Source organism: Corvus kubaryi, unplaced genomic scaffold (assembly GCF_017639235.1).
Source record: "Corvus kubaryi isolate FWS band 111438036 unplaced genomic scaffold, C.kubaryi_AGA036_p1.0 37241, whole genome shotgun sequence".
NCBI lineage: Eukaryota > Metazoa > Chordata > Aves > Passeriformes > Corvidae > Corvus > Corvus kubaryi.
The window spans coordinates 860,146-883,257 of NW_024581071.1; the positions used below are offsets into that span (position 1 = coordinate 860,146).

General features: G+C 64.4%; 3 protein-coding genes across 4 annotated transcripts; 2 read left to right on the top strand and 1 right to left on the bottom strand.

Annotated features, from left to right (window-relative positions):
- Positions 1-79: 79 nt before the first annotated feature.
- Positions 80-7,103, bottom strand: HMG20B (high mobility group 20B). 2 transcript variants are annotated; one of them, XM_042023309.1, is made up of 10 exons: positions 7,006-7,103; positions 6,362-6,422; positions 4,001-4,100; positions 3,539-3,742; positions 3,233-3,353; positions 3,077-3,129; positions 2,727-2,802; positions 2,390-2,605; positions 1,897-2,029; positions 80-1,214 (listed from the first exon to the last, which is right to left on the bottom strand). In XM_042023309.1, the coding sequence occupies exons 2-10, from the start codon at positions 6,397-6,399 to the stop codon at positions 1,202-1,204; spliced, it is 954 nt and encodes a 317-aa protein (XP_041879243.1). In that variant the 5' UTR covers positions 6,400-6,422; positions 7,006-7,103; the 3' UTR covers positions 80-1,201. The 2 variants fall into 2 exon arrangements, with proteins under 2 accessions (XP_041879243.1, XP_041879244.1); XM_042023310.1 differs by lacking the exon at positions 7,006-7,103 and adding an exon at positions 6,986-7,001.
- A 1,918-nt stretch (positions 7,104-9,021) lies between these two features.
- On the top strand, positions 9,022-17,549 carry MFSD12 (major facilitator superfamily domain containing 12). The gene is made up of 8 exons (XM_042023307.1): positions 9,022-9,352; positions 14,288-14,498; positions 15,338-15,461; positions 15,682-15,870; positions 16,111-16,203; positions 16,285-16,377; positions 17,022-17,192; positions 17,451-17,549. Exons 1-8 carry the CDS (start codon positions 9,064-9,066, stop codon positions 17,547-17,549), a joined length of 1,269 nt encoding a protein of 422 aa, XP_041879241.1. The 5' UTR covers positions 9,022-9,063.
- A 641-nt stretch (positions 17,550-18,190) lies between these two features.
- Positions 18,191-22,361, top strand: LOC121662300 (GRAM domain-containing protein 2A-like). Its single transcript, XM_042023306.1, has 12 exons — positions 18,191-19,082; positions 19,427-19,631; positions 19,726-19,801; positions 20,004-20,177; positions 20,270-20,368; positions 20,497-20,568; positions 20,645-20,704; positions 20,952-21,015; positions 21,292-21,402; positions 21,506-21,608; positions 21,817-21,924; positions 21,994-22,361. The coding sequence occupies exons 1-12, from the start codon at positions 18,704-18,706 to the stop codon at positions 22,007-22,009; spliced, it is 1,467 nt and encodes a 488-aa protein (XP_041879240.1). The 5' UTR covers positions 18,191-18,703; the 3' UTR covers positions 22,010-22,361.
- Positions 22,362-23,112: the final 751 nt, after the last annotated feature.

A 23,112-nucleotide genomic window follows, 5' to 3' on the forward strand; every position in this document is an offset into this window, starting at 1 on the left:
TGTGGGCCACTGATCCACCCCAACAGCCCCAGGATCGCCTCCAGAGCTCCCTCTGAGCACAAACACACAGGGACCAGAGTGGTTTTCTCCCGCATTTATTTGCTCCCATCTCCATCCCAAGCCCAGCGGCACCAGGAGATGGCCAATGGCAGATGCAGCTACACAGCGCAGGCCTGGCATGGGAGGCAGGGGCAGGAACACCCCGGCCCCGTCAGACCCAGGGCCAGGCCCACGTAGTGCTAAGTAAGAAAATAAGACACTCTCTAATTACAGTCTGAGATTAATGACAGGCAGCCCCGGGGACACCGACCCCGACCCCGGTTGCCAGCACAGTGGTCCCACGAGAGCAGGGGGGCTCAGGCAAAAGGGGCAGGAGGCAGAAGCCAGTGCAGCACACCCGGGGTCCCTGCAAGCAAGAAGGGGTCGGCCACAGCTCCCCTGCTACAGGGTTCCCCACCCCAGGACATGGCGGGTCCCACCTCCCCTCTTCCAGGGGTCCCCACCATGGGAGGGGGTCAGTCCCAGCTCTCCCCTGCTCCCTGCCCCAGGAGGGGATCAGTGCCAGCTCCCCTCGGGCCTGAAGAGTTTTATTGCTTTCAGGAGCTCGCTGCCTGGTCCCAGATATGAAGGGAAAGGAGGAGAGCCAAGCAGGGTGACAGGGGCAGGGGCTGAAGGCACCCATTAAATAAAAGCAGAGGCAGGCAGTGGGAAGGAGCTGCCCCCATGCCCTTGCTGGGATGAGACCAAGGGGCTCCCCAGCTGGCCAGGGGACAGGAGGAAGCAGCAGGACCAAGAGGGTCCCAGTCATTCCCCACTGCCCCCCATCCCCACAGCCCCAGTTCACCCTGAAGGGGTGTGTTCACTCCAGGCCCAACCCCACCAGCACCTCCCCTGCCCCAGTTGGCAAGGCAGGGCTGGGGGGCTCAGGTGAGAGCAGGGGGTGCTCACGCCAACGCTGACCCTCTCCCAGCGCTGCCCCAGCCGGGCTCTCAGCCCTGTCACCGCTTGTCCCCCGGAGCTCGAGGTTCCCGGAGCTGCTGCGGCCATGGGTCGGGCGCTCCGGGCTGGGGGGTCCCAGCTGCAGGAAGGTGCGAGGGGCAGGGGGAGCAGCCAGACCCCCTGCAGAGACTGTCCCTTGAGTGAGCTCCAAGGGACAGCCCCGGGGTCCAGCCAGGCCCAGGGTCTGGAAGGACTGGTCCTCTCACAAGTGTTCACTGAGGAGGGAGAAAAGAGTGGCTGTCACAGAATCCCACAATGGTTTGCACTGGAAGGGATCTTAAAGCTCATCCAGCTCCTCCCCCTGCCATGGGCAGGGACACCTCCCACTGTCCCAGGCTGCTCCAAGCCCCAGTGTCCAGCCTGGCCTTGGGCACTGCCAGGGATCCAGGGGCAGCCCCAGCTGCTCTGGGCACCCTGGGCCAGGGCCTGCCCACCCTCCCAGGGAACAATTCCTGCCCCAGATCCCATCCAGCCCTGCCCTCTGGCACTGGGAAGCCATTCCCTGGCTCCTGGCCCTCCATGCCTTGTCCCCAGTCCCTCTGCAGCTCTCCTGGAGCCCCTTTAGGCCCTGCAAGGGGGCTCGGAGCTCTCCCTGGAGCCTTCTCCTCTCCAGGTGAGCACCCCCAGCTCTCCCAGCCTGGCTCCAGAGCAGAGGAGCTCCAGCCCTGGGAGCAGCTCCGTGGCCTCCTCTGGACTGGCTCCAGCAGATCAGCATCTTCAGACATGGGGACACCTCCTGAATCAGGGACTGGGCTTCCCTCTCCCACAGCTCCCTGGAGCAGCTCCAAGTCCATCTCTGTCCACACCTTCCCTGCTCAGCTCCCATCACCACTGGCTCAAGGTCAACCCCGCAGTCCCATGGGGACACCCGTGCCACAGTCCCAGCCCTGCGCTCACCTGGCGATCCGGGACAGGATCTCCTTGACACGCAGCACCAGCGGCTCGTGCTGCAGGGGGTTGCTCTCAATGGCACTGTGCAGTTTGGCCATGTAGAAGTCCAGGGTGCTCAGCGTGGGCGTCTCCCCAGTTCCTATGAGGTGACAGCCCAGTGAGCAGGGCCAGCAGGTCCCCACCCAACCCTGCCCATGCACTGGGGACTGCAGAAGGGACCCCAGCACCAGGTGCCACCTCCTGCACTGGCACAAGCCCAGGAACACATGGATTTGGGCTAATCTGGGGTGCAGCTGTGAGTGTGGCTCCAGAGAAAGAGGATCCCAGCCTGCCCCGGCCCAGGACAGGGAAGCCAGCTGGCTGTCACATCCCTGGGCACTTACCAGCACCCCACTGCCCCACAGTGCTTCCCTGCATGGGATGGGGGGACCCCTCAGTGCCCCTCTGCCCAGGCAAGGGTCCCAGCAGCCGGGGGCCCCCACGGCTGCCCCCAACTCACCGGGGATGGGCAGGGAGGCGAAGCTGGCAGTGAGGGCCTGCCGCACGGACTGCAGCTGCTGCTGCAGGGCCAGGGTCTGCCGCTCCTCCTGCGCCAGCTCCTGCTCCAGCTTCTCCTTGGCGCAGTTCATGCTCTCCGTGTGCTTCTGCAGGATGGCGTTCTGCTCCTCGAACTCCGTGTTCATCTTGCGCAGGCGCCGCAGCTCGGCCTCCCGGGCTGCCGGGACAGCACCGTGTCCGCAGGGACAGACCCCAACCTCCCTCTTCCAAACCCAAACCCCATTCCAGCCACGGGGTCCCTCCATCCAGGCTCCCTAGGGACCTTCCACAGCCCCTACCTTTGTTTTGGTCCAAGAACTCCTCAGTGAAGATGGGCACATCGAAGGTGGAGAAGGTGTCGCTGCACTCACCAGCCTGAGGGACAAGAGGGAGGGGTTGGGCAGGGCTGAGCCCACCAGAGGGGACCCCAACACCTTGGGGCCGGGCTGATGAAGGCACTGGGACAGGGTGAGGGCTGGCCCCACCTGACAAGCGGGAAGGGAGGACGGCTATGCTCTGCCTCCCACCCCTCCAGAAACCTGGGACCCACAGCCCCGGAACTCTCTCTGCCCACCCACACCTGCAGCCAGCCCAGCAGTGCCACGTGCCTCAGTTTCCCCACACACAGGCAGACCTGACAGGGCCTTACCTTGTGCGGGTGTCCGTTGAGTAGGGTGTTCACGGCCACTGCGCCCACGTCCTCTGCAGGGGAGGAAGGAGGTCACCCCGGGGGCCGGCCTTGTGTCCCCGAAAGGCTCTGACAGCACCTGGCTGGATCCTGGTAGCCATTGCTCCCACAACCCACCTTTCTTGATCTTTTTCTCCTGGATCTTCTCCGTGCACATTTTGTAGGCCTCTGACTGCTGGTATTCCCGCAGCTCCTTCATGTACTGCTGCTTCTCCCGCTCCGCTTCATCCAGGTACCGCTGTGGCAGGGCACAGAGGGGCCTCAGCCTGGCCCAACCCAGGCTGCCGGGAGCTGCTGACCCCTCCCTGCCCAGCTCTCACTCCCGAGCACTGGGCCCAACAACTTCCCTGGAGCAAGCTCAGGGGTTCGGGGAGCAGGCTCTGGAGCTGCCCAGCCTCGGGGGTCTCTCCCGGGAGCCAGTACCTGCTTCTCCGAGAGCTGCAGTTTGCTCCACTCTGCTCCCAGCATCTTAGTGATCTCCGGGAAGGGCAGGTCGGGATGCTGCGTGCGGATCTGCTCGCGCCGCTCGTTCAGGAAGCGCACGTAGCCCGTCACGGGGGCTTTGGGGCCGTTGGGAAGGATCTTCTTCCTCTTCTTGCCCTTGGGCCAGCCCCTCTTCTTCACCGGCTGGCACCCATGGGGAAGGGACAGCCCGTCAAGGATCAGAGCCATCACATCAGTGGGACATGGGAGAAGCCCCCAGACCCACCTGCGCCACACAGCCCTCAAGGGAAAGTCTGAGCCCTTCCTTGGCCCATGGCCACAGCCACAGACTCACCTGGGCTGCTGCAGGGCAAGCGGAAGGACAGGGACAGCCCCAGGCCAGGCACCTTGGGCCCCACTCCCAGGAATCATGTGAGAAGGGACACGGGCTCCGGGACTCACCTCCTCCTCTGGCTTCTCGCCGCCCACCCGCGCCGACTCTCCCTTCTCCTGCTTGATGGCCACCAGGAAGTTCCCATGCTGAGCCTTGCCCGTGGCATGTCTGCAGCCAGAGAGCACTATCAGAGAGGGCTGGGACACCATGGGGACCAACAGTGACACATCCCCCAGCAGTGCGACCTCGCACTCACTGGCTCCCCCAAATGCCCCGACTCAAACAGCCCCAAACCCGGCACCGGCCATGGAGCCCCTGTTCCCATGAGGGGAGGCTACAGCAGAGCGATAGCACTGGAGCAGAGCCCAGCACTGGGTGAGCAGGGCCCTGAGGTCTGGTGGCAGCACTGAGATTCCTCGTCAGGGACATTTGGAAGGGGGTTGGCTCTTGGAGTCAGGTAACATCAACAGTCACATCCCTGCCTGTCACCTGGGCTCGGGTCACACCTTGGTGGGGAGTCCCAAGGGACTCTGCAAGGGAGGAGGAGCCGCAGGGGTTTGGATCCTGGCTCCAGAGGCACCCCCTGGAAGCATCACCCACACCCAAGGAACCCTGGAGGCAGAGGGTGAGGGCAGGACACCGGCTCGACCTGCTCTGGCCACAACCACCCCGGCAGGTTCGTGCTGTCTGTGACACCTCCCCGACACCTCGAGCGGCCGCAGCGCGGGGCCCAGCCCCGCTCCCCAGGTCACTGCCACGGCTTTACAGATCAGCAGCTGCCTCAGGCAGAGCCTCCCTGCCCCACTGGGCACCCACGGGTACCACACTGGGTGGGTAGAGCCTCCCTGTTCCACCACAGCATCACCCTGGGGCTCCCCAAGCCTCCCCGGCACCTCCTCCACGCCAGCCCTGTCCCATTCACACTCCCGGGTGCTCAAGGCAGCTCCTGCTCTGCTGGAAATGTCTTCACCACATCAGGGGAGCCACAAAGGGCTCCAGAGTATCACCAAATGATGCTTGCTTGGGTTCTGACCAGGTCCCCAGACTTGGGAACCAGCCTGGGGCCAAACACAAGCCCCGACACAGACGTGCCAAAAGCCACAGCGATCCCAACCTGCTCAGAACGCACCTTGGAATTTCCCTTGTGTTTGCCACATGACGTAGCTGGAGCACACCCCAATCCCTGCAGAGACCCCATTTCTCACCCAGACAAGCCATCCTTGCAGTTAATTCAGGGGGCCCCTTCCGTGAGCCCCCAGCAGAGGCTGCCACTGCACCGGCCCTTGCAGACAAGGTGGGACGAGTCCCTCCACTGGAATCAGAGGCCAGCCAGTAGCCACACTCACAAAAAAGCCTACAGAAAGGTGTGAGACCACCTCTTCTTCCAGCTCATGGGGGAAAAGAACACTTCAAGGCTGTGCAGAATCATGGCCAGCCTTTGGCTTTATCAGTTCCAAGAGCAATGTTCCCAGTGATGTCCACAGCATCATCATGTTCGCCAGGAACACATCAACACCCTCCAGCATCAGACGGATCACCCTCCCCCCTTGTGATCCGGATTCCTTGCATGCCTAAGGATGCTTTATAAAGTAAAGTTATCTCAGGCAAGATTCCTCCTCAGCCAGTTTGCTCTGGAATCCATCTCCCTCCACCTCTGAGGCACTTCCCCATCCGTCCACCCCCCCTCCCCCGTGCCAGAAGGGCCAAGGCCAGCTCAGGACAGCACAAATCCCACAGGAATTCAGCCCTCACTGGTTCTGATCTCCCAAGATGCTTAGAATCAGAGAATCCTGAAATATCCTGAGTTAGAAGGGACCCTCGGGATCATCAGTGCAGCCCCTGGCCCTGCACAGACACCCCAACAACCCCAGCCTGGGCATCCCTGAGAGCGCTGTCCAAACGCTCCTGCAGCTCTGGCAGCCTCGGGGCCGGGCCCATTCCCTGGGGAGCCTGGGCAGTGCCCAGCAGCCTCGGGGGGAAGAACCTTTCCCTGAGCTCCATGCCCAGCCCTGACCCAGCTCCAGCCGTTCCCTGGGCTCCTGTCCCTGTCCCAGAGCAGAGCTCAGCCCCTGCCCCTCCGCCTCCCCTCGGGAGGAGCTGCAGCCCCCAGGAGCCTCCCCTCAGTCTCCTCTGCTGCAGCTGAACGAGCCAAGTGCCCTCAGCCGCTCCTCAGACCCTTCTCCAGCTCCGTGTCCCTCCTTTGGACACTCTCCAACAGCTTTGGACCCTTCTGATCTTGTGGTGCCCAGAGTGCCCCCAGCACTGGAGGTGAGGCTGCCCCAGTGCAGAGCGGAGCGGGACAATCCCTCCCCAACACACACAGAGCACCCCAAGGCTCGGAAGGGGGGCAGTTTCTGCTGCTCTTTCCCCAGGGGCACTGACACGGGGCAGGGCGGCCGGAGGAGGTTGTGGCAGGTGGTGGCACTTACAGCAGGGCGGCGGGCGGCTGCTTGGTGCTGTGGGCCATGGGCGGGGGTCTCGCTCAGCACCCTGCGGACAGAGCCCAGCTCGCACCGCCATCGGGCTGGCGGTGCCCACCGGTGTTCCCCTGCCGAAGCCGCCCTCGGAGGTGTCTCTCTCGTGGGGAAATCACAGGACCCCTCCCCGAATGGCCTCTCCTCCCCCAGCCAGTCCCTCACTGGCCTCTCCACCCTCCACAGCCCCCAGGGCCCGGGCACGAGCTCCGGCCCGCTCCCACTGACCCCCCCCCCCCCCCTCCCGGGGGGTGCCATCGCTGCCCCCACGGGCTCGTTCCCCTCGTCCCCCTCCCACCCGCGATCCCCAGCGTCCCCTGGGCCCTCCCCTGCAGAAATCCCCCCCGAGACCCATCGCAGCCCCAACAGGTTCATCCCCATAACACTGCGCACCCCCTCGCATCCCCAGTGCCCCCCGGTACCCCCTCGCCGGCCCTCCGCCTCTCGCCCTCCCTCCTGGGGTCCCACCGCGGCGCCCCAGCAGGATCGCCCCCACACCTCGCCCTCTATCCGCGATCCCCCCCCCAGCCCCCCATCGGATCCCCCCATGGAAACCCCCATGGAATCGCCCGTCCGGACCCGCCGCCGCCGCCGCTCACCTGACCACGCCCCTCTATTATTATGCAAACGAGGCTCCGGCCGCGCCGCCCTCGATTGGCCGCTCGGCGCCGACTCGTTGAGCGCGGCCCCACGCGGATTGGCTGGATGTGATGACGTCAGAGGGAAGCGGCGGAAGGGAGGGCGGGGCCGGCGGGCGCGGCGCGCGCGCGCGGCCGGCAGCCCGACCAATCAGCAGCCAGCTTGGGGACGAGGAAGTGTTGTGGGGAGGGCAGCGCCTTAAAGGGGCACCGACAAAGAGGTGGGGACGCACCGCCAGCGGCCCGCTGTGGGCAGCGCCTTAAAGGGGCAACGTCACGGCGGGGTCCCACCGCCACCGACCCATTCCAGTGACCCCAGTACCTTCCCATCGCTCCCAGTATCCTCAGTGCCCACCGCAGCGCTGATCCACTGATTCAGTTACCCTCCCCCACCGCTCCCAGCAGCCCCAGTACCCACCCAGCAGGGGGTTCCCATGACACCAGTAGTTATCCCAGAATCCCAGGGACCCCAGTACTCCTCCAACACTGCTCCCAGTGACCCCAATACTCCCCCAACACTGTTTCCTGTCACCCCAGTACAGCCCATACTGGTCCCAGTCACTCCATTAAATACACAAGGGGAGGTCCCCCACGACCTGTGTCTGCTCCCAGTGTCTCCAGTATTCACACTGTTGGGGATCCCCCTGGTGCCTGTAGTCACCACAGAGTCTCAGTGACCCTAATACTCCCCTCAAGAGGGTCCCAGGGGCCCCAGTACTACTCGTACTGGTCCCAGTCACACCAGTACCTACTCAAGAGGAGGTCCCAGTTGCCCAAGTATGCCCACACTACTCCCAGTGACACCAGTATTCACCCAAGAGGGGGTGTCCTGCGACTCCAGGAGCCACCCCAGAGTCCCAGTGACCCCAGTACTCCCTCCACAGTGTCCCCAACCACTCCAGTACAGCCCATAATGGCCCCAGACACACCATTACCCAGAAGGTCCCAGTCACCCCAGTACCCGCCCCCTCAGCTCCTACTGACCCCAGTGCCCATCCAAGCAAGGGCTCCCCACGATATCTGTAGTCATCCCAGTGTCCCAGTGACTCCCATCTGACTGGTTCCAGTGCCCACAAATCCCTGTAGCCTCACTCCTGTAATCTGACACTCCCCACTTAGTGCATACTGGGATATTGGGGTGACTGGGAGCAGTGTGATGGTGTATTGGGATCACTGGAACTCAGGCAACTGCTGGCATCATGAGGACGCCTTGCTTGAATACCAGGGTTACTGGGAGCAGAGTGGGTGTACTGGTGTCACTGGAATTCTGGGGTGCCTACTGACAGCATGGGGACCCCCTGCTTGGGTGGGTACTGGGGTCACTGGGAGCAGTGTGGGGGTACTGGAGTGACTGGGACATTCCCTTGTGTGGGTAACGGGGTGGCTGGGACTGTTACAGACAGCACTGGTGTGACTGGGAGCAGTGTGAGGGTACTGGGGTCTGTGGGACTGTTGCAGGCAGGACAGGAGCAACTGGAAGACGTGTGGGAATAATACTGGGATCACTGCGGGGACAGCACTGCTGTGACTGCGAGCAGTACAGGGCCGTTACTGGGCGACTGGGAGCAGTATGGGGACATTACTGGTCTGATCGGGAGTAGTATGGGGACAGCACTGGTGTGACCGGGAGCAGTATCGTGGTACTGGTATAGGGCCACTGCTGGTGTGACTGAGAACGGTGTGGGGACTGGGAACGGTGTGGGGCAGCACTGATGCGACTGGGAGCAGCGTGGCGGTACTGCTGTGTCTGGGAGCAGTGTGGGGACAGCAGCGGAGTCACTGGGAGCGGTGTGGGGACAGCACTGGTGTCACGGGGCGCTCACCCGCTGCCGCCTCCCCCCCGCCCGGGTCACCCCCCGCTCTCCCCGCCCAGGACGCGGCGGCCCCGGGGGGGGTCACCGGTCTCGGCCGGTCCCTCCCTGTCCCTCCCTGTCCCCTCCCATTCCCTCCCTCCCATTCCCTGCCGGTCCCTCCCGCCGGGCCCGTCCCGCTGCTGTCCCCGCGGGCTCCGGCCGGGCCATGGCGGAGTCCCCGCAGTCCCCGGCGGCCCCGGGCCCGGCGCTGCCGCTGCGGGCGCGGCTCAGCTTCGCGTGCGGGCACTTCCTGAACGACGCGTGCTCGGCGCTGTGGTTCACCTACCTGCTGCCCTTCCTGCACGCCGTGCTGGGCTACGGGCACGGCGCGGCTGGCGCGCTGCTGCTCGCCGGGCAGGCGGCCGACGGGCTCTGCACGCCCCTGCTCGGCTTCGAGGCCGACCGAGCCCACGGCTGCGGCCGCTACGGGCGCAGGAAGGGCTGGCACCTGGCCGGTGGGTGCGGGGCACCGGAGGGACCGGGGACATTTGGACGGGGGGTGCGGGGGACCGGGAGCTTTGATGGGGGGAGCTGGGTGGAGAGGGGTGACCCGGGGAGAGCCTTTCTGGGGTGCCCGGGGTGGAGGGCGGTGACCCTGGAGGGCTTTGCTGGGGTGCTCTGGGTGGAGGACACCCGGGGGAGCCTTTCTGAGATGCTCTAATTGAAGAGGGATGGCCCCAGGGGAGCCTTTCTGGGGTGTCCTGAGTGGGCGACATCTGAGGGGAGAACTTTGCTGGGATGCTCTAATTGAAGAGGGATGGCCCGGGGGAGCTTTTCTGTGTGGCTGTGTTGGGGAACATCCAGGCGAGCCTTTCTGGGATGCTCTAAGTGAAGAGGGATGGCCCCGGGGGAGCCTTTCTGGGGTGCCGTGGGTGGAGATGGGTGGCCCTGGGGAGACTTCCTGGGGTGTCAGTGTTGGGGGACATCCAGTAGAGCCCTTCTAGGATGCTCTAAGTGGAGAGGGACGGCCCTGCGGGACCCTACTGTGTTGTTCTGTGTTGAAGGACACGTAGGGGAGCCTTTCTGGGGTGCCTGGAAAGGGGTGGCCCAAGGAAGGGTACCTATCCAAGGTGTCTTGGGTGAAAATGGGTGGCCCCGGGGTAGCCTTTCTGGGGTGGCCTGGATGGAAATGAATGGCCATGGGGAGCCTTTTTGGGGTGCCTGGGTTGGGGGCCACACAAGGGAGCCTTTCTGGAGTGCCATGGGTGGGACACACTGCTGGGGTGCCAAAGATAAGAGATGGGTAATCCCGAGGGGCTTTGGTTGGGGTAGGGGAAGAGTGTGGCTGTGAGGGAGACTTTTTGGGGTGCTCTGGGTTTGGGGTCACCTGGGTGAGCCTTTCTGGGATGCTCTAAGTGGATGCATCTAAGGATGGCTCTGGAGGGGCCTTTCTGGGGTGCCCTGAGGGCGTGGACTGAGGTGCCTATGCAAGGTGATGTGTGAAAATGGGTGACCCTGGGGGAGCTTTTCTGGGATGCCCAGGGTGGGAGACACCCTGCTGGGGTGCCCAGAAGGGGTAAGGGTGGCCCCAAGGAGCCTTTCTGAAGTGCCCTGAGTGGGAGCTACCCAGGAGAACCTTTCTGGGATGCCCTAAGAAGAGAAGGATGAGCTTCGGGGAACCTTTCTAGGGTGCCTGGGGTGGGGTACAGCTGGGAAGGGTTTGCTGGGGGATGCTGGCTGGAGGGGGTTGGCCCCAAGCAGCTCTGCTGGGTGGACGTGGGTGGCCCTCTGGGGTGGTACCTCTGGGGTACAGGATCAGCCCCAGGGTACCTTTCTGGGGTGCCCTGGAAGAGGGGGAATGAGACCAAGGGTGCCTTTCTGGGTCAGGGGGGATCAGCCTTGGGGATTCCCTGGATCAGGGAGGAACCAGGGTGCTTTGTGGTGTGGAGGTCTCCCTGAAGATGTGGGAGCCTTTCTGGGGAGGGGGACCGTCATGTGGCAGTGAGGTGGGGACAGGGTCCCCCCAGCTGGAGAGGGGCAGCCCCAGGGCTGAGGAGAATTGGGTGCCCTGGGGTGGAAGGGAGCAGCCTCTCCACGGAAGGGGGGGCTGCGCTTGGGGCTTTTGGGGTGCCTGGTGGAGGGTGAAGGGGCTCTGGTGCATTGGCAGTGCCCTGGGTGACAGGAGATGGGCCTGGGCTACTCTGTGAGGAGGGGATAGCCTGGGAGGTGCCTTTCTGGGATCCCCTGTGGCAGCGAAGTGGGGACAGAGGTGTTCCATGTGTAGGGGACAGCGGGATGCTGAGGCTGGATGGGGAAGGGGCACCATGGTGTCCCTGTCCTGCCTGGGCACCATCCCACCCCGGGGGCTCCCCGCTGCCCCGAGGGCTTTGCGCGTGAGTGGCAGCGAGCTGGGGTGAGAGCCACGTGCTCAGACCTTGGAGCGGTAGCAAAACCAAGACCAGCAGTAAAATCTGGGCTCCCAAAAGCCCAGGTGCTTCCTGAGCAGCTCTTGGTGTCCCCAGGGGGGACCGTGCAGCGTGGGGCCCTTGGCTGTGCTGGGGCTGGGCACCCCGGGGGCCAGCAGTGGGGTATGGCCATGGGATGCACAGGAGGCTCTGGCTCATGGGAATTATTTACAGGTTCGTCTTGTATTGTGCCCTGGGTCAAAAAGTTCAACAGAGTCCAGGGGCTGGTGGGGACCCATCTGGCGGGGTCCCTCTCTGAGGGGACAATGTGACATGGAGAGCAGTGTGGGGAGGAGAGGGGGCCTTGGTCCCTCTCTGAAGGGACAGCATGGCCTGAAGAGGGGTCCTTGGTGCTGTGAGTGGTGCAGGAGCCTGCATATCCTGCTTAGCTGGCACTGGGGACGGGGCAGTTAATGGAAGAAATAGCCATTGATAACAACCCTCGATAACAACCGGGTGTTGCCTCACCCGGAGCAAACCCGCGCCGAGCGAGGACGGTTGTAGTGTGGGTGCTCTTATCTTGATCCCAAATTTATCTCGACCAACCACTTCGTGCAACCCAACAGCAGCCTGATAAAGTGTCTGACCTCGCCGGAGCTTGGCTTGGTGAGTCAGGGAGAGTGCTGAGGGGGCAGCTTCACCCCTGGCCCAGTGTCAGCCGCATCGGCGCCCTAGATTTAGAGAAGTGGCCGGAGCTGTTCCGTCCCCCTGCTCCAGCCGGGTGCTGCCCGGGAGCACAGAGGGGAAGTCCTAACTCAGGCCCTGCACGGGGGCTGCAGGAGCAGAGCACAGCCCAGCAGGGATGGCGGCTGGAGAGGGATAGGGGCTGGAGCAGAGATGCAGGCTGTTTCCCAGGCTGGAGCGTGGGTTATTCCCAAGGAAGCCCAGTGCCCACCTTGGCTGACCACAGAGTGACCAGTGGTGGCGGCAAACGCACCGGAGCCGGCTGTGCCGGGGCCGCTCGGCTCGCTCGATCACGCTGCAGCGAGGGGTGTCGTGTGGGACCGGGGTGTCTCGTCCGGTGGCAAACCCGTGCTCAGATCAGAGGAAACGTTGTGAAACCGCAGCCTCGGGGCGGGGGACACACCACGAGTTGCTATCGGTGACATCTCCCCGCCGCGGCCGCGGTTCCGGGTATTCCCACAGGCGGTCCCGGATCTCCCCGTCTGATCGCCAGCTCTTTTTTGGGGTCCAGCTTCCTGTCACAGTGGGGAGGAAGGGTGAGCGTCTCTCTGATGCCTGTCTGAGCCTGTCTGGCAGTGCTGTCCCAAAATCCCTGCCCCAGGCGCCTGTGCCGAGCAGCCTGGCATTCCCGTGCCCCGCGGGGCCAGCGATGAGAACCCGGGCCTCTGCCTGCCCTGGGGTGCTGCAGGGGTGGGCAGGATGGTCTTGGGGGGGTCCCATGGCCCCACTCGGGAGAGCAGGGGGTCCCCAGGACCCCTCTGACTCAGTGCAGCCACTCCTGGGCACTTGGGGTACATGGGTGTTGGGTTGCCAGAGGGGCACAGCTCTGTGGGGTGGCCAGGTGGGATGACCCTGGTGGTGGGCACTGCCTGTCCCGGGGGCCATGAGGAGGAGGTGACACTCCTGTGGTTGTGCTGGTGGCGATGGTTCATGGGTGGGCACAGGAGCAGCCCTGGAGGTCCCACAGCCCCTGCCTCAGTGCTCCCCTGGGAGCCCTCACAGCCCTCAGGGGGCTGCAGAGCCTGACCCTGTGGGGCCCTGGGACCCTCACCCCTCATCTGGGCCCAGTTAAGACCCAGGGAACAGAGAGGATCTGGGCTGGTTTGAGCCTTCGTGGACTTTCCCATGCCTGTGGTTTGTCTGGGGCAGAGGCACCACGTGTGCCCGAGTTCCCTGTCCTTTGGAGCTCCTGGAGCACCAGAGCCGACTGTGAGCCAATGTGGGGACCCAGCACCCCTTGGTGGGATGGATGGGGCTGGGCTGGGATTGTCACTGCTGCCCTTGGCGCTGCCCTTGGCGCTGCCCTGGCCCTGCATGGCTGTGCCATGTGGGAGCAAGGAGGAGGAGGAATTGCCCTTCATGGGTGGGAGGAAGAGGAATCACTCATGAGGAAGAGAGGTTCTTGCAAAGTAGAGAGTATACTTTGGGGACCTGGCAAAGCAGGTTCCCCTCAGCTGCAGGAACAGCTCTTCATCAGCATGCAGAGAAGCTGGGGACATGTAGGACAGTACCAGGGGACATGTGGGACAGGGCACCAGGCTCTGCATCGGGGCCTGGGGGCCTGTGGAGCCGCTTAGCAGATAAACTCTGTAACTTTGGGAAAGGGGAGGGAGAGGCCAGGCTGGCCTGTCTGCCCTACCCACAGCGTCCCCATGCTGCGTCCCCAGGCTGCATCCCCATGCTGTCACACTACAGAAGAGGGAGGAGCCTGGCTCTGGTGTCCCTGACTCAGCAGGGCCTTCCCGGAGCCCCCCATGGCTCTGTGTCACCCTGTCATGCAGCGGGTGATGTCCGTGAGTGTGGCAGAAGCATGACTCTCTCTGCCAGCCCCACTCTGCCAGCCCCACGGGAGGGGAGACGTGGAGACAGATGGGGTGCCAGTACCCATGGGACACCCAGAGCTCTCCCAGCCTAGGGGTGCCATATCACCATGGCCAGGCAGCAGGGAGGGGTTATCTGACTGGTTATCTGCACCTGGGGACAGCGAGAACCTCTTGGTGGCTGTGGGTGTGACAGTGAGGGTCTGTCATGATGTCTTGAGAGGACAGAGCAGTGCCAGCACTGTGTTGGGGAAGCACCTTGACTGGGGGGTGCCTGTCTGTGCTGGGTGCCAGAGGGAAGGACATTCCCTGTGCAGGATGGGCTGAGGGGGTGTCTGGAGCTCCACGTGTCAGCTGGCTGGGGAAGGGGCCGACCTCCCTCCCCAGCTCTGGGGTAGAACCTGTCCTGGAGAGGGCTGTCTGTGTCACACTGGAGTCCCAGCCAGGTGTGCAGCTTCTCACTGCTCCGCTCTCTCCCCAGGCACCACCTGTGTCCTCGTGTCCTTTCCCTTTGTCTTTAGCCCCTGCCTGGCCTGCAGGGAGAGCACTCCACAGTGGGCAGCCTTCATCTACTACCTCCCCTTCATCGTCATCTTCCAGTTTGGCTGGGCGGCCACACAGGTGTCCCACCTGGCCCTCATCCCTGAGCTGGTGAGCAGTGACCATGGGAAGGTGGAGCTCACGGCTTTCAGGTGAGCACAGCCACACCTGGGAGTCCCCTGGGGCTGGGGGAGCTGCCCTGCCCATGCTGGGTCCCACTGCTGTGTGACAGGAGGTCCCTGGGTGCTGTGGCACACTGGAGACCTTGGCATGGCAGGACGAGGACTGGGCCATGTGAGTGTCCTGTGGGATGTGCCAAAGGACATTGGTCCTGGGTTGGTGGCCCAAAGCCTTTGGTGCCAGGAGGGAGTGTCTTGATGCCAGGGATGTCAGTGATGCAGCCTGTGGGACACTTCCTGGGCTGGGGACACTTCTCCTTTGGGAACTGGGGGTGGCATTCAGCGAAGGGACTGTTCCTCCCAGATGCCCTTGGGGAGAGCTGGACATGGCTGTGGGGACTGTTCTGGAGGTGAGATGTCCCCAGGGCCAGGTGGGCAGTGCACTTGGCTCATCTCTGTCAGGATCAGGATGTGAGATGGGGTGTTTATCCCATGGAGCAGGGTGAGCAGGGAGGATGTGGGGTAACTGTGGGGCCAAGTGGTCCCACTCTGGGGGTACCAGATCAGGCAGCTCATGGCATCCTTGAAGCAGAGGTGAGCTGTGGCTGGAAGGGGAACAGACTGACCTGTAGGGATCTTGGTTTCCTCCCAGTGAAGTCCCAACACTTGGACTGGGCACACTGGGAGTTGCACCAGTAAGGCTGATGCCTGGCCAGGTGCCTCGTGCCCGCAGAGGTGTCGCCTCAGCCGTGGCACTGGGGTGCAGAGGCTGTAGCACATTTGGCTTGGAGGGCAGCCATGGGCCGAGCTGCCCTGCTGTGCTGTCCCTGTGCTTGTCCCTCTGCATCACCCTGAGGTTTCCTTCCCCTCAGGTATGCCTTCACCGTCATGGCCAACATCACTGTCTATGGCCTGACCTGGCTCCTGCTGAACTTCCAGACGGACCAGCCCGACCACATGGAGCACCTGGGCCCCCAGGACATCCCTGTGTTTCGGGTGAGTGACAGGGCACAGTCCCTGGGGTTCCCTCTTCCCATGGCTCAGCTGGGGAGGTACTGGAGGGAGTAAGGGGGCAGTGCTCTAAAACCTCACCAACTGGGCAAGAGCCACGCTGAGCCCTCCCTGGAGTTTGGGAACCCCTTCTTACCCTCCAGACTGCTGGGGGGCTGATGATGGGCTGCCCCCACTGCTGTGCTCACCCCCACTGCCTCACCAGAACTTGGCCCTCATCGTGGTGGGGCTGGGGGCCGTGTTCTCCCTCATCTTCCACCTGGGCACCAAGGAGAAGCCATACCCACCAAGGGTGCGGCTCGAGCCAGAGGAGAGCACTCCGCTGCTGCACAAGGAACCCCCAGGCCCCTTGCTGCTCTGGAAGGACTGGCTGCTGGAGCCCTCCTTCTACCAGGTACGGCTGGGCGGGACTCCCCTGGCCTGGGCTGCTGCCCTGCCTGTGCACCCTGGATGTCCTGCAGGCAAGGGACTTGCCCAGGTGCGGGTGGGGATGGAGAGAGGGGCTGTTTTGGGCACCCATCCACCACCTCAGAGGGGCCATCCCCTTCCTGGTGGGCACCTGTGCCGTGACAGCTGGGCAGGGAAAGTCCTTCCCACGGGCTGAGTGGTGATGCCCTGGCCCTGCCCCTCACAGGTCGCGGTGCTTTACATGGCCACCCGCCTCATCGTCAACCTGTCCCAGACCTACATCGCCATGTACCTGACCAACTCGCTGCTGCTCTCCAAGGTGGGTGCAGGGCAGGGACACGTGGACAAGTGTCCTGATATGGCCTGGGGCTCATCTCCTCCCTGTCCTTGTCCCTTGCAGAAGTACATTGCCACCATTCCCCTAGTGATGTACGTCAGTGGGTTCCTCTCCTCATTCCTCATGAAGCCTGTGAACAAATGGATCGGTCGGAATGTGAGTCCAGGGTGCTGGAGAGGCTGGAGTTTGACCCCAGGAGAGGCCTAGGGGCCAAATCCTGGCTGTGAGCAGAGCTCCTGGCACACCTGAGCTGGAGAGGAGGGACCCCTCATGGACTCTCTGCCAGCAACCACCCACTGCAGCATGGGTCCCACTGGGACTGGGAGTGGTGGGCAGGGATGGGGGCGGGGGCCTGTCCTGCACATCCCTGGGGCTGGGGAAGGCAATGCTGGCCCAGAGTTACCATGTCCCTTGCAGGCCTGACTGGGCTGCAGAGCCCTGTGGTAGGGGCAGATGGGGGTCTGGCTACACTGGCCTGGGTGGGCACACAGTCTGCAGTGCCAGCAGGAGGGACCCTGCAGTGTGTCCCCTCTGTGCTGTTGGGTGCCAGTGGAGTGTCCCCTGCCCTCACAGACACTCTCCCACAACTCTGCCTGGGGCTCAACCCTTGGGCTGCAGAACAGCCTGGAGCACAGCAAGGACCTGCTTTTGGGGTCTCCTTGTTTAACTACACCATGGACAGAGCCAGGGCTGTCCCTCATGGGTCCTGGGCAGTGCTGGTCCCCCTGCTTGCTCCTCCCTCACCGAGTGCCAGCTGATGTCTGAACTCCCCCCTCTCCCTCTGCCTGTCCCCATCCCAGCTGACTTACTTTGTGGGCATCCTGGTGGTCCTGGCCTTCGCCTCCTGGGTGGCCCTGGCCAGGCCGGTGGGAGATGAGATCTACGGGCTGGCCATGTTGCTCGGGGCCGGCTCAGCCACCATCCTGGTCACCTCCCTGTCCATGACTGCAGATCTCATCGGCACCAACACGGTACGGCCGCTGCTCCTGGTCGATGGAGTGGGGGGGTCATGGCAGGTTCAGAACGCACAGGCTGGGGTGGGCACTGGTTAGGGTTGGGGGATGGAGACGCTGGGAGGGGGCTCTGCTGGGAAACCCCGGTGTGCTGTGCCCCGTGAGTGCTGTGCCCCAGGCTCTGCTGCTTTGCTGCAGTGAGGGCTCTGCCCATGAGAGGGCACACAGCGCTGCTTAGCCCAGCATGGCACAGCGTGGTTCCCTCTCCTCCCATAGCACAGCAGCGCGTTTGTCTACGGTGCCATGAGCTTCACGGACAAGATGGCCAATGGCCTGGCTGTGATGGCAATCCAGAACCTGCACCCCTGCCCGTAAGCGTCTCTGCAGAGCTGGGACTCCCCATTGCTGAGGGGCCACAAGGAAATATTCCAGGGTTGGAGCAAGAGGCATGGGTGGGAACCAGCTTGGATTTATAGAATCCCAGAATGGTTTGGATTGGAAGGGACCTTAAAGCTCATCCAGTTCCACCCCTGCCATGGGCAGGGACACCTTCCACTGTCCCAGGCTGCTCCAAGCCCCAATGTCCAGCCTGGCCTTGGGCACTGCCAGGGATCCAGGGGCAGCCCCAGCTGCTCTGGGCACCCTGTGCCAGGGCCTGCCCACCCTCCCAGGGAACAATTCCTTCCCCAGATCCCATCCAGCCCTGCCCTCTGGCACTGGGAAGCCATTCCCTGGGTCCTGTCCCTCCATGCCTTGTCCCCAGTCCCTCTGCAGCTCTCCTGGAGCCCCTTTAGGCACTGGAAGGGGCTCTGAGCTCTCCCTGGAGCCTTCTCCTCTCCAGGTGAGCACCCCCAGCTCTCCCAGCCTGGCTCCATGGCAGGGCTTCTCCATGGCCCCCTGTCTGTGTGTGCACCCTGGATGAGCTGCCGGAGCCCCTGCCGTGAGGGCTGTGGGGTCGTGTGTGCACAGCAGGACACAAGTGTGGGGTGAGGGGGGATGTGGGGGCTGGGGGATGTGGCAGGTGTGGCCAAGGGCAGGGAGTGACACCCCGAGTGTGCCCGGTGGTGGGCAATGGATCCAGGGGGATGGAGCGGGATGCTGAGAGTGAGGTGGGCATGCGGGGTGCAGCCCCCTCGGGCCGCGCCGCTTCCCACGTGGGGCCGGCCCGGGTTTATGGCCGTTCCTGGCTGCGGGAAGGGCGTTAACAGCCCTGGTCCAGAGAGCAGGGGCTGAGCCGGGCTGAGCCCGTGGCCTTCGCACCTGCCCCAGGGCCCCCGGGGGGGCGCGGTCCGGGCTCTGCCCAGCGCCCCCGGCCCGGCCGCGCCCCCTCCCCACTTTCCTCTGGGGGTGGGTCCCTGTCCCACGGCAGAAACCCCCGGGGCGAGGGGCGGCCGTGCCCCGGCACTGCCCGGCGTTGGGGGCCGGGGCAGGAGGGAGGGGAGCGGGCACCGGGCGGACGATGCTGTGCGGTGTCCCGGGATTGCGGAGTGCCCGTGGATTGCGGGGTGTCCCGGGATTGCGGGGTGCCCATGGATTGCGGGGTGCCCGTAGAACCGCGAAATGCCACAGGATTGCAGAGTGCCGCGGGACTGTGGCTGTGCCGCTCCGGCTCTCAGCACTGCTGGGACTGGAGTGCATTTGCAGCTGGTTTGGGGGGCGGCTGGGTGGTCCCGCATGCCTCCGGGGGCCGGGCAGGGGCTCACCCCGCACAGCCCCGGGGTGTCCCGGGCTGGGGCTGCCCCGGCCGCTCCCTGCGAACCCGCCGCGGCCGCCCGGCCCCGCCCGCTGCCTTTCCTCAGGAGGAGGAGGAAGAGGAGGAGGTGGCAGCGGAGCAGGAACGGCGCTGGAAGGAGTGGGAGCGGAACAGCTCCGACGGGACGGGGGGGACCTGGCTGTGCCCCCCAGCAGGTACAGAGCGGGGGGCGCGGGGCGCGCCCGGGACGGGGCCCCGGGGCCGCGCGTGGGTCCGGGACCGCAGCCGCATTCCCGTCCCCCTGGAGCCAGCCCGGCCACGCACTCCCGCAGCCGGCACCGGCCGGGACACGGGCCGGCACCCCCCGGTCCAGGGATCACTTTCGCCGTCACCCGCCGGTACACGGGTCACCACTTCCCCGTCACCCCGGCCCCCGCTCCCCACAGGGATCGCAGCCGGCACATGATACCGTGGGACAGGCAAAGGGCTCATGCGACCCGGTGGGCTCTGATGTCCCGGTCCCGGCGTGGCCTGAGCCCTGTCCCCATGTCCTCCCCAGTGGAGGAACAGGTTGGTGACCCTGGGAGCTGCTGTGCCGCAGGAATGGACCGTCCCCACAACCTGCCCCCTCTCCCCGAGCTGTCGGACTCATCCCTCTTGCCGGGGAAGCTGAGACGCGGCAGGCAGCGGGTCCTGGGGGAGAAGCAGTGGCGGAGCCTGGAAGAGAGGGGAAGTGCCCAGCTGGGGCAGCCCAAGCTCACCAGGTGGGTGCTGGCACCTCACGGAGACACATCCCGCACCCCAGCCCCGCATCCCACCTGTGCCCCTCGAGTCACCCCCTCCGATGCCTCCTTCCAGATCCAGGACCTATGAGTCCTCCTGCAAGGAGACAGAGCAGGAGGCCACGGGCAGGCAGGGACCACCATCCCCTTCGGTGAGTCTTGGGGTACTGGAGCTGAGGAGCAGGACCCCAGCGCCAGCCCCAGCCCCATGGTCTCGGCTGGACGCTCTCTTGGGGCGGGGGCCATGGGAGGGCTCGTCCCAGTTCCGTGGCAGTCGTGGTGATGGAGCAGGGGGCTGCAGGATGGCCGCAGTGCCAGGGCAGGCCCCGAGCACCATCCCCCGACCTCCCGCAGCTGAGCAAGCAGGACAGCAGCTACCGCCGGGCCTTCGGGGAGCTCGCTGAGCAGAACGTGCTGCTGGGCTGCTTCTCCTGTGCCTGGCAAAGAGAGGTGCCCTACCACGGCCGCCTCTACGTGTCCTCCCACCACATCTGCTTCCACTCCAACCTCTTGCTCAAGGACATCAAGGTGGGCTGGAGCAGGTGTGGGGCCGGCGGCACAGGCAGGGGCACAGGTGGCAGCCGGGAACACGGTGACACAGCCTGTCCCCTCTGGCACAGGCCGTGGTCCCTGTTGACTCCATCACAGCCCTCAAAAAGACCAACATGGCATGGCTGGTGCCCAACGCAATCAGCATCCGCACAGCCAAGGGGGAGAAGGTGAGAGTGGGGACAGTGCTGGGGGGCAGCTGCACCCGGGGCTATTTGGAGTGTCCTGGTCCCCATGGGCTCTGGGCCATGACCGAGGGGGCAGCTCTGGCACAAATCCCCTTCCTGCTCTCTGGCAGTTCCTCTTCGTGTCACTGCGCCAGCGAGAGGCCACGTACCAGCTCCTGAGGTCAGTCTGCAAACACCTGCAGGTACGCGGGGGCTGGATGGGGAGGGGGGCTCCATCCATCCATGGCAGGGCACCACTCTTCATCTCTCCTCATCCAGGACAGCGGCCAGAGCCCTCGAGACTCAGTGGACAGTGAGGAAACCCTTAGGAAGTCTCCGGTAAAGGCCATGGAATAGAGGGCAGGAAGGTGCAGCAGAAGGAGGGGTGGTCCCAGACCCCTGGATGGGGTGGGCTGGGTGCAGTGGGCCCTGGGAAGACGTGGGGGGGAAACATGAAAAGAGCAGACCCCAGGACCCTCCCTTCTTGTGGGTGACACAGGTCCCATCAGGTCCTGCCCATGTCCCCATGGCAGCGGGGCAGGTGCCTTGGGGACACACACCATGACCAGGGCTTGTCCTTTTCCAGATCTTGAAGCAGTCGGGCCTGGAGCAGAGCACCCCGGAGCCCAACAGCCTCCAAGAGTCCCTGGGTGAGTGGCCACCCTGGTGCACCCCTCACACGCTCACAGCCCCCTGCTCGTGTCCCCACTCACAGTCGTGCCCCTGCCTGTGCTGGCAGCTCTGGGTTCTGCTCCCCCTCCCCAGACACACACAGGCTGGGAGGGACCGCGTGGCCCTTGCCCCCCCGACCAGCATCTCCCGCAGCACCAGGGAGGGCAGGATCGGCTCTTTGTGGCCCCATGTGCCCCCAGGACGCCTAGACCCCTCCCTGGGGCACTCATTAAGTGTCTCCTGGTCACCTACAGACGAGCCAAGCCCGAGATCAAGGCAAGCGGAGGAGGAGGATGATGAGGTGGCCCTGCTGGTTCCCAGCAGCAGCGAATGGGTGCCCTCGGCAGGGACACGTGGCCTCTGGGGTGGGTCAAGGGGCTCGGGATGGGGAGATGATGCTGGGGGTTTACACCCTGGCAGAGCGGAGCATGGACTCTCAGTGCCACTAACACTGCCTTGTCCTGGCAGGGGGACCCCACACGGTGCTCTGCACCTGGGCCACTGCACTTTGGTCCCGGATACTCCCCCAGCTGAGCCCTCTCAACATCATCATCATCATCTATCTGCTGCTGTGAGTCCCCAGGACCTGCTCACACCACTGCTCCCCATCCCTACTGAGCCCCGACACAGCCTCTCCAGGGTGGCACTGGCGGGCCGGGGTTCCCGCATTTCCCCGGGACACCCATCCCCAGGGCGAGCACTCGGGAGCTTGGCCGTGGCACTGCTCCTGCCCCATGTCCCGACCCTGTGCCCCCTGGCTGATGCTGGCCTGTCCCCAGCATGGTGGCCTTGCTGCTGTCCTCGGGGTACATCGGTCTGCGCATCGTGGAGCTGGAGCAGCAGCTGGCATTCGTGGGGGCTCAGCCAGACCTCAACCTGTCACAGCAGTGAGTGGTGGGGCGTGGGGGGACCTCTGTCCCCAGCAGAGACCCCCCCCTCACCCTGCCTCCCCTCAGGTACAAGACAACGTGAGGCCAGTGAGGACCCGGCCACCTCCAGAGCCCCAGCCGGGGGCTCAGGGGCTGCTCCGAGCCTTCCTTGGCCTCTCAGGGGCCTCTGTCACCGAGTGCCTTCCAGCCCCCCGCGATGCCTGGGAAGCCCACGTGGGCCGTGAGGCTCCACCTCGCTCTGCCCACCCTGAGCAGCAGCAGAAGGGACCCAGAGAGCTCCCAGCAGGGCACAGAGCAGGGAAGGGGGGCTGGAATCTGCACCAGCACCTACCCAGCCCTCCCTGCCAAGGGGAGCAGGCAGAGGGGGCCAAGCCACAGGCAAGGCAGGGGTACAGAGAACAGAATATTTTATTAATAAAGATTAATAAAATCTGTATTGTTTTAATACTTATTATTTGCTGGGCCAGATGGCACAGCATGAGCAGCAGCCAGTCCCCCATCACGCACCCCCTGCTCCCCAGAACAGACCAGGACACAGCAGGACCAGGGGCTTTTTCTCTTTGACGGGTGTGGGGAGGCAGCTCCAGGTGCTGATGTCCCAGGGGTCCAGGGAGCAGCAGGAGACTCTGAGCAGTCCCCCGCGGCTCTGGCTGCTGGTGACAATGGGGGACAGAGGGGAAGGGGGCAGTGGGGGTGCACCAGGGAGCCCCAGGGCCCTGCAGCTGGCCAGGCCTTGGATCTTACCCTACTCCTTCCCTAGGACCGGGCTCACCTGGCAGAGGAACGGGTTCCAGCAGGTGCAGGGTCTCAGGTACACGGTGGGGACAGTGGGGTCCTACAGGTTCTGAGCATAAGCTGGGGGTGGGAGCAGAGCTGGGGGCACAGCAGGACCTGCACCCAGCCCAAAGCCCTGGAACCTAATCCCATTCTGGGCCAGTCAAGGGGCCCTGGGGCTTCCCCCAAGCACCAAGGTGGGGAAACTGAGGCACTGACAGCTCCTTGTTCCACTCTTTTCTCTGTGCCATTTCCTGGGCCATCCCTTCCCCAGACCCACAGCTCAGCTCCATGCCTGGGGCAGCAGCAGTGGGTGATGCCAAGGTCAGGGATCCCTCCACTCATCCTGCTGCTCAGCCCCATGGACCAGCTCTGCCCCACACCACCCAGCCCGGGGGCGGTTTTCCAGCA